General features: G+C 37.8%; 1 protein-coding gene across 1 annotated transcript; it reads right to left on the bottom strand.

Annotated features, from left to right (window-relative positions):
• Positions 1 to 5771: 5771 nt before the first annotated feature.
• Positions 5772 to 7860, bottom strand: nkx3-2 (NK3 homeobox 2). Its single transcript, XM_048188545.1, has 2 exons — positions 6924 to 7860; positions 5772 to 6671 (listed from the first exon to the last, which is right to left on the bottom strand). Exons 1-2 carry the CDS (start codon positions 7246 to 7248, stop codon positions 6253 to 6255), a joined length of 744 nt encoding a protein of 247 aa, XP_048044502.1. The 5' UTR covers positions 7249 to 7860; the 3' UTR covers positions 5772 to 6252.
• Positions 7861 to 9627: the final 1767 nt, after the last annotated feature.

The following is a 9627-nucleotide window of genomic DNA, read 5'->3' as shown; positions in this document are numbered from 1 at the left end:
GGTTCTTTAAATAATTAAAATAATTTCACAAATGGTTCTTTTAAGAATGGATCACTGAAGGTTCTTCGAGGAACCAAAAATAAAAACCCTTTTGGAACTTTTATTTCTAAGAGTGTTACAAGTATCAGATGATAATACCATAGAAGAGGGTTCCCAATGGGATCATTTTATGGATTTAGAATTAATAAATTTTTCATTTAATTTAATAACATTTTATAAATTAAGCAGCTCGTCAACAAAAAAATTCCTGTTAAACATGAAAGTATTATTCAATCATTTAAAACATTTCTCATTATAGAACCTTTTTTGGCATAAAGCGTTCTTTAACATTGAGTCAAGAACCCTAGAGTTTATATAGAACCCTGAACCTTTTGTTGAGTGGAGAACCTTTCAGGGATCAGTTCTAAAAAATAACCATCTTTTCTAAGTGTGAAGAACATTTACAGAATCTAAATATAAACACATTTTTCCACTATAAAGAAGCTTTAGTGGAATGGAAAGATTCAGTGCATGTTAATGTTCGTCATGAAATCATCAATGCCAATAAAAAACTTTATTTTTAAGAGTGTAAAAAAATGTTTCTTTTGAATTCTAAAAATGCAAAAACATCTCTGTTAGGATGTGTTTATAGTATTTAAATAAAACAACAGAATTACTTATATAAAACAATAGACGTCTATGGTAAAAAGAAAAAGAAAGAAAGAAAGAAAGAAAGAAAGAAAGAAAGAAAGACACCTTGTGCATCTGTATTGTATGATCTTGGCCTCAGTTAAACACTATGCTGGGTGTGTCGGGTGTCATATGGTGAAGGAAACACACACACACACACACACACACACACACACACACACACACACACACACACAGATATTGCCAGGAAATAACACTAATGACTGACTAACAGATGGATATCACACACCTGAAGAGTGATTTAGTAAAAATCAGTAATAACTGATCAAACTGATTGTGTTTCTGTAATCTCTGATATAAATTATATAAAATAACTAAACTTCCAAATTCCGCACATTTGTTTGAGTCTAAATGCTTCTATAGTTTGAAAATCTTTTGACTGAAGATTTCTCCACCCCAGAGATCAGATATCATGGTGTGAGTTTCTATTTCATCTATTATTCGAGAGTGAATTTGGCTAAAACTGTGACCTGATATCAGCAGACTCAAACTGTACTTACATCAAACACCGAGTCTCGAAGCGCGTGTCAGACGCTCCTCAGATTAAACTCGAGTTTCTCCAGCTTTATATCGTTCGAGAACGAGCTTCGTGCGCGATCAGAATAAGAAAAATAAAAAGCAGAATGTTCAACTTTCAGAAACCAACCAACATCAAAAAATAGACCTGCTAAAAGAGGATTTTCTGAGAGTTTGCGTAAAGTCATGGGGAGGTTTGACCTAATGGAGCTCCCGGGATCTCCAGACTGAAATAAATCATCATCAGACACTGAAGAGACTGTGAGATCACGACTGTTTCCACAAGAACTTTCCGCGCAGCTTCAGAATGGAGTCTCGACTTATTGAATGGAGCTTCGCTTGATTTCACAGTTCATCCGAGACAATATGGACACAAAATAAATGCTTTGCGTTTTGATTATTGCAAAACTCTGTGCACGTCACGTTATAGGCCTCGGACAACAATGTCATTTTGTTTAATTGAAATTCTTAAAAAAAAAAAAAATAGACTACTATAGGCTATATTTTATATTTTAATAACAAGAGCTTACTCTAAAAAATGCTGGGTTAAAAACAACCCAAGTTGGGTTGAAAATGGACTAACCCAGCAATTGGGTTGTTTTAACCCAGTGGTTAAATGTTTGCCCCAGCCTGCTGGGTAGTTTTATTTATCTCAACTATTGTTTAAAAAATACTGTATTTCTTGCTTAAAATGGACTCAAAATATGTTGGAAATTAACATGTATTAATATGTTTAATAAATTAACATTTAGGCTAAGTTTAATGAATAATGATTAAACAACAAACATTTATTAAATTGCTTATTAATAAATGTTCACCTTTTGATTATTATTGTTGCCTCTAGTAATTATGTGTCTGATTATTAATTTTCAACATATTTAGGGTTCATTTTAAGCCAGACATATAGTCATTTTTAAACAATACTTGAGTTAAATAAAACCGCCCATCAGGCTGGCCAAACATTTAACCCAATCGCTGGGTTTGACCATTTTCAACCCAACGTTTTTTAGTCTATGTTTACAATAAATATGGGACCAGCAGATTAAGCATCGACCAAATAAGCACAACAGCAAAAACGATTACAGTGATATCCATCGCGTTTATATATCATATTATAGGCTATATTTTGTTTCGCCCAAGTCATTAAGAGAACTAGGGAATTGCATTAGCATAGGCTAATTATTATTTTAGCATATTATTTTGAATTATTATCAGACATGATTTACATTACATGAAGTTTAGACAATAAAATAAATAAATAGTATTCAGCCGAATCCTTTCTGAATATAGATGAAGTGACCACGATTTTAAGAGAAACACATCTGTATTTCAGTACTCATCTGATCTGAAATTATATTTTAAAGCAAGGAAAATTAAACTGTCTTTCTTTTTTGTTTTCGGGACACTCTTAAATATCCCATTTATTGCAGAGACATCTCTAAAAGTCAAGCGGGAGTGTAATTGGACATGATAATGAGACATGATAATTAGACTGATGCTGAGACATGTTAACTGCTCGAGGCGTGAGGTTAAACACCTGTTAAGCATTTCCACGCGCGAAACATCTGCTTCACATCACACACATCCACTGCAATCGAGTCCTTCACGGCCGCATTACTGATGCTCGAGCAGGTAGAGATTCACCAAGAAAGAAGGCGCGGGAAAAAAGCCCGCGGAACAAAAGCACGTGTGCAGACTTAAAAAAGGAGAACATATAATTTAATTAGGAGATAAATTAACGTCTCGCAGGTGGACGAATCTGACCCACGAGACTGAAGTGTCTGAAATGCCAATTTTCTTTCATTAAATGTGAAATTAGATCTGGAACAACAACTGGCTCATGTCTCTGCGCGGGAAAATGATTGCCCTGATTACGCCGCCATTATGTGTGACAGGCGCGCTCTATTAGCGTGTATAAAGAAATTGTCCTTGACGTCCAAAATTTGACCAAAAATACACAGGCATTCAGGGGATAGTAAAAAACTACTTATGTAGCGGGAAATTGCGAGGCCATCATGTTGAAGTTGCAAATCCTGTCAAAATATAGACTAGTGAAGCAGCCTGTGCCAACATGACAAATGTCACGCTTGAAACACTGAACATACATGTCACACAACAGAGCGATTCATTACATGACGACACAATTTCACCCAATAAAACGTCAAAAGTTTTAATTCGAATTTACATTATGACGTCACAGAAAAACGTTCCACAAAGAGCTTATTATTTTCTAATTCCTTATCATCGGTGTACTAAAACATGCAAACAAATACATCGATATGAAACACCAAGAAATGTATTAATCTCAAGAGAAAACAGGCTATGTCTAGACAAGAAGGATCTTTACTGAACCGAATAAACGCTGAATTTCGTGTGTGCATGTGATCATTTCAATGCCAATAGCGTTTTGAGTGGCAAAATGAAGCTCCATCTGCGAATGATTTCCAGATCAGCCCGTTTGTGTTTGAGACTAAAGCTTAAGGCCCTGCTCTCTCTTTTTCTCTCTTTTTTTCTTGGTCATTACACACATTTTTCCCGGAAAGTTGAACCGTCGGACTCGCTGCATTTATGCCGAAGAATGTAAAGAGGCTCGTGCTCTTCTTTGGACGCATCACTCTCAGCACATGCACGCGCTCTGTGAGAAATAACTTCAAAATATGGACCATCATTTCAAAGTCTTTAAACGCGCTGGCCCATGTTAACCCAAAACAGATATACACGCATAAGGAAAATACTCATGTTAAGAAATGGAATTGTACTTTTCTGAAGTCTCTCTATAGGCCTCATAATAACCTTTTGTTGGCATCAATGGATTCAAACCCAACAGCCAGGAATTAGTGTGGTGATTATTGTCAAATATTCATCTAATTTCCCAGCATAAATCGTAAGTGTGTTATTTAAATCCAAGAACTTTCCACCTAAAAACCGCCAATAAAGCAATTGGGATGAATTCTGACGAATGTTTTTATGCGCTCATACAGGCCTTATGTGACTCATATAGCAGATTAATAATTTTTTTTTAAAGCAAATTGCCTGCATTTTAAAAATTGTAGCCTGTCTAACAAACTATTTTGTATCATATGATTTCTGACGTTTACCGCAAGCGTTAATTCGTTCATTTATTTGATGGTTTTCGGTGTTGGAGCTCAAAGACTGAATGACTTTAAGTCCTGATGTTTCGCAATCATCTACATAAACACTAGTATCTTTGCACATCAGATGTGTACCAACACAGAAACTACATGTGCATTTCATGGGACTCATACCTGAATCCTCGATCCATCTGAACAGATGTTGAGGGACAAGCAGCGGTTTGATGAGTTTCCCTTCATCCTGTTCATATGATTCACATGGAGTTTGACTGAGAAGACAGAGACAGTCCTGAAACACTTGATCATCTCCACCTGCTCCTCACAGCACCAAACTCTGAGAATCAGTGATGTTTTAAGAGTTACTGTGTCTTCATTTTCAACTTGAATGCTATAAAACACCAGAGCCCATCATCATAATCTAGGCCTGTACTTCAAAGAATTGTGAGTTCATGGTGATTAGGACACTTTTTGCCATTGAGATGAGCTGGAAAATGTGTCCCAATCAACCTAAATTCACCCTAGATAAAATTCTAATAAACTGATGTTTGTTACTTTAAATATCTACGCTACACGTTATTAGTCCAAGTTGTGAAGACACTTTTGCAACGCATTGATTTTTTTCCCCTTTAATGTTTTTGTTTTTATCTGTTGTTTGTTTTATATTGAGTCTGCAATAAAGCATGATGATTTCCTCTACTTCACATTTCTACACATGCACATGAAGGGTTATTCTACTAATCACTCAATTTCAGAAATAGGCCTACTAATTAGCCATGTCAGAATAACCGCAATAGATCAAGCGAAATGCAAACTATGCTATAGGCCTATATAATTTTTATTGAAATATAATTCGTACATTTATATACAAAATAAGTGATTGAATTATATCTTTAATTATACTCAAAGGCACTGAATGAGTTCAGCGAGGCCTTGTTCTGATCGCGCGCATAAATCTATGTTTGAAACGCGAGACAAAACAACATTAAATCATAAACCCACTACATTTATTATTATTATTGAGCATAACGGTTGTTGTTATTATTGTTTGAATTTTATTATTTGCACTGCTTTATTTATAATCTCAGTGCTTCATTGTTGTTACACATTTCAATAATTCCAATAATCCACTCGTTCTTACATTGATTTGTCTCCAATAGACTATAAATATATCTCTACAACCTCATTTAGGCCTTTACTTTTTATGATGATCTGAAACATCTTTAACACAATTTAGCAGCAGATTTCATAAAATAACACAAACACATAAAAACCATAAAATGCTAAAATTCCGTCTAAATGTGGATTAATCAGTTTCGCGTGGAATTATGACTTGTCTTTGCCGTTTTGTGTCTAATAATAACACATTTTAATGACTCCATTGGGCTCACGATGTCACGGCTCATTAATTTCATGCTCTTACTTTGAGAACACAGAGAAATGACATCTCATAAAATGTGAGAAACACTAATGAAATTATGCTTCATACGTTTTAATGCTTTCATTAAACAAAAACACGTTACACTAATATGAAAACAGGTACATGTCGAGTAAATTCCACGGCTCGCTCAAGGAGTCCAACAAACGTTCGACAGATCAATATTTTCCTCTGATTTTAATTTTTTGAATCGTGAGGGGCGGGAAAGTGCCAGTCTTACCGTTACGTTAAAACCGCGCGCGCGGTAACGACATCATCATCAAGTGCTGTTTTCCGACCAGAAGAAAGAACATTTTGCTAAAAACATTTTCCATACATTCTGAAATAATAAAATCCTAATAGTGTTTTTATAGGAGCAAAACTGATATCAGTCCTTGGAAGAAGAAGAAGAAGAAGAAGAAGGCAGTTCTGTGAATAAATCTCCCGTTTGTTTTTTTTTGTTTTTTTGGCTCCTCAGTAAACGACTGTCTTTGGTAGAATAAATACGTGAGCGCGCGCGCGCGTGCGTGAGTCCGGGTGTCACTGGTTTCCAGCGCAGGAGGAGGACAGGCTCCAGGCGGGCAGGCAGTATGTGTACGGGTAATAATATGACGAGAGCAGCGGCGGTCGCAGCAGTTCTCCGGGGCTGTACTGCCTCCGGTCGTCCCGGACCAGCACTTTCACGGCCACTTTCTTCGCCGCCGGCGCCGAGGCCAGCAGATCGGCCGCCATCTGACGCCGCTTAGTTTTGTAGCGTCGGTTCTGGAACCAGATCTTGACCTGCGTCTCGGTGAGTTTGAGAGAGGCCGCGAGGTCCGCGCGCTCCGGTCCGGAGAGATAGCGCTGGTGATTGAAGCGCCGCTCGAGCTCGAACACCTGCGCGTGAGAGAACGCGGCGCGGGAACGCTTCTTCCTCTGCTTGGGTTGATCGCCGCTCTTCTCCTCGGTCGTGTTACAGTCTGGAGAAGAATCACAATCGCGTTACTTTTGTATAAAAAGTAAGATTCCAAAGTGCGATGGAACAGAACCATTTTTGGAACCTTTCAGTTAACAGTTCTAAAAAGAACCATTTTTTCATTTTTCATTTCATTTTTTAAAATCTAAAGAACCCTTTTCCACTTTAAAGACCTGAAATTAAGAACTTTTTACAGTAATGAATCAAGCAGCTGTTCTTGGAGCTCAAAGAAAACTTTTCACGGTTCTTTACTCACCGGACACGCAGTCGCTCAGGCCTTTGCAGTGTTCCGCCGCCGTGGACTCCTCCTGATCCGTTTCGTCCGCTAAATCTGCGTCTTTTTCGGGTTTCGCGTCGCTTTGCGCTTTGGTGTCGTTGTCCTCGCTCAGCCCGGAGTCCGAGTCGTAGTTCTTATGCTCTCTCTCATCGCTCCTGTCCGCTCCGTCCATTTCATCGAAGATTTTCCAGCACGCGCTTTTCGAGAAACACACATCCAGCTCGTTGAGATGCCGAGACTCCTCTTTTCTGTTCAGAATGGCTTGAATGGAGAACGGCATCAGAGAGTTGCTGCGCACAGCCATTTTAAGCAGGAAAAGTCACTGTCGATCACACAGCAACGGGGTTACGCGCTCCAGATTCGGATCGAATGGAGATTGAGCCCCGTGGCGGCAGTTCGGTCGCATCGCGCCCCGCGTGAAGGGAGTTTCTGTGGATGCGCATCCACGTCGCCAGAGCGCGAGTGTGAGTGAACACACAGAGCTACTATCCACTTCACCTGCGGCTGACACTGACCCTCAACACACTCCCATTGGTCAGGCGGCCAGCTGTAGCGCGTTCTGATTGGCTGTGCGGGATTTGCACATATTTACAGCAGCAGGTCAGAACACCCAGAACGTCTTAAACTTTAACCCTTAAACACCCGAGGAGAGAATGAAAAGATATCAATGACCCTTTAAAATCACACTGACAACTACACACGAGCTGATGAAAACAGAACGCGCAGAATCATCATCATCATCATCATCATCGTTCCGTTTTTACGGAGCAAAAAATAACGGCAGCTCTATAATAATCGCGTTCAGTAACATCACATAAACATGCTACTGGTTTATAGTGTGATTTTATTCTCAGGTCAAGTGGATTTAAACCTGTATATTCTTGTAAGTACTTTCTGTTCGCATTCCATTAATTTATTATGAATAAAGGCGCGTGTCTTTTATTTAAGGTAGGGTTGTTAATTCTTCATCGTATCTTTTGATTCGTAAAAACGGTCAGAATCAAACTGCATATTGTGTTTAACCGATTTCGTCTGTGTGTAGGCCTATTCCACAAAAATAAATAAGTAAACTAATTAAAAATTAGTAGAATAAAATAACTCGTCAAATTAATTTCGACTCGCGTCATATTTGAGCGTGTTTTTGTTCAGAATGAATGAGGCCTAAAAACGCTACAAGGAAAATATGAATTTTATGAATATGCGTCACGCTTACACTTTTCAATTTAACAGCGACAGCGCTAATAATAATAATAAATCGGACAACAATTAACAAACGATCCTTTCTTCTTTTTCGATTTTTCTCTTCATTTTTGACGCTGTTTCCCACACTTTCCTCAAATATTGCGTTAAGTGTCGCTTTAAATAATTAGATTTTCTTACTGTGATATCGTGTCTCTGACTAATATATATATATATATATATATATATATATATATATATATATATATATATATATATATGATCGATATTGTGAACGTTCACGACAAAAATAAAATTAACTAAACTACTATTAACGTGTTATTTCAGTAAATTAACTAATAGCTGAAATTAATATATTTAATAAGCGCGTTTATTGAGTGTTGATGGGAAATGATCGCACGTAATGAAAACTTTAGTTCATTGTTAATTGATGCCGGATAATAAATCATGTTGTTGGACAATGTTTTTTTATCGTGTTGTGAAGTTCGAGTAGTTAAAAACTCGATTTCCATTAAAAAAGCAGGAAAAATATAAATGTTTAATAATCTTTCCTCTTTTCGGCGATCATATTTTAAATCGTTTTGTCTAATCGAGAATTATGAGGCTAAACATATTTTTCTGTCATGTTTTTTTCTGCTTTATTTCACTAGATATTAAATCGACACAAATTATAAATTTACGGCTGATTTTAAATTGATACGATCATTTAGGCTACTATAATACGACGAAATGCGTATTTTACAGTTAATAATTTAACTTCAGCAGTGACTATTACAGATTAATTCATCAGCTGATAAAAATCATTTACACGCTCACAAATTTAAATAATAGAAATTGTATTTTTCCTCGCATAAAAGTTAGTAGATCGGTAAACATGATGTTTATAAATGATTTTAAATTCTTGGTAAATATCAGTAAGGTGAGACAACTGAACTCCAGCGCGCGCGTCTCTCTCTCCATCTAGCGGCCACGCGCCTCACTCACGCGCGTTCCTATCTGTCTGATAAAAGTGACATGAGTATCTATCAGTGCGTTCACGTGTGACTCTGCAGATGCTCGCGATCGAGGGATCACCGTGGGCGTGCACTTGGCACGCTCGTGAAGCATAAATTGCGCGTGCATTCAGATGCCTAATGAAAAAATGAACGCGCCAAGCGTAATAAACTCCAAAACTGCAACTCGTTCCCGCTGCTTATATGTGTGTGCGTGTTGAGTGTGTGTGTGTGTGTGTGTGTGTGTGTGTGTGTGTGTGTTGAGTGTGTGATGTTTAACAGCATCTGACAAGCCTTCAGAGTTATGAAACTCCCACACATGCAGGAATCTACAGGACGAACATGAAGGAAAGAATGGCGTGACACGGATGACAGCAGCTCCCGCGCGCTCGTTCATGCCAGTAAAGAGTTTCTTTCTGTTTTCCTGAAAATCATGTGCAGCGATTTAAAGCCCATCGAGTCCAGATGCGCGTGACCCGAGCGGACACACA

Source organism: Megalobrama amblycephala, linkage group LG4 (genome assembly GCF_018812025.1).
Source record: "Megalobrama amblycephala isolate DHTTF-2021 linkage group LG4, ASM1881202v1, whole genome shotgun sequence".
Lineage (NCBI taxonomy): Eukaryota > Metazoa > Chordata > Actinopteri > Cypriniformes > Xenocyprididae > Megalobrama > Megalobrama amblycephala.
Note: the sequence above shows the minus strand (reverse complement) of the source record. Positions and strands in the feature narration are given on the sequence as shown.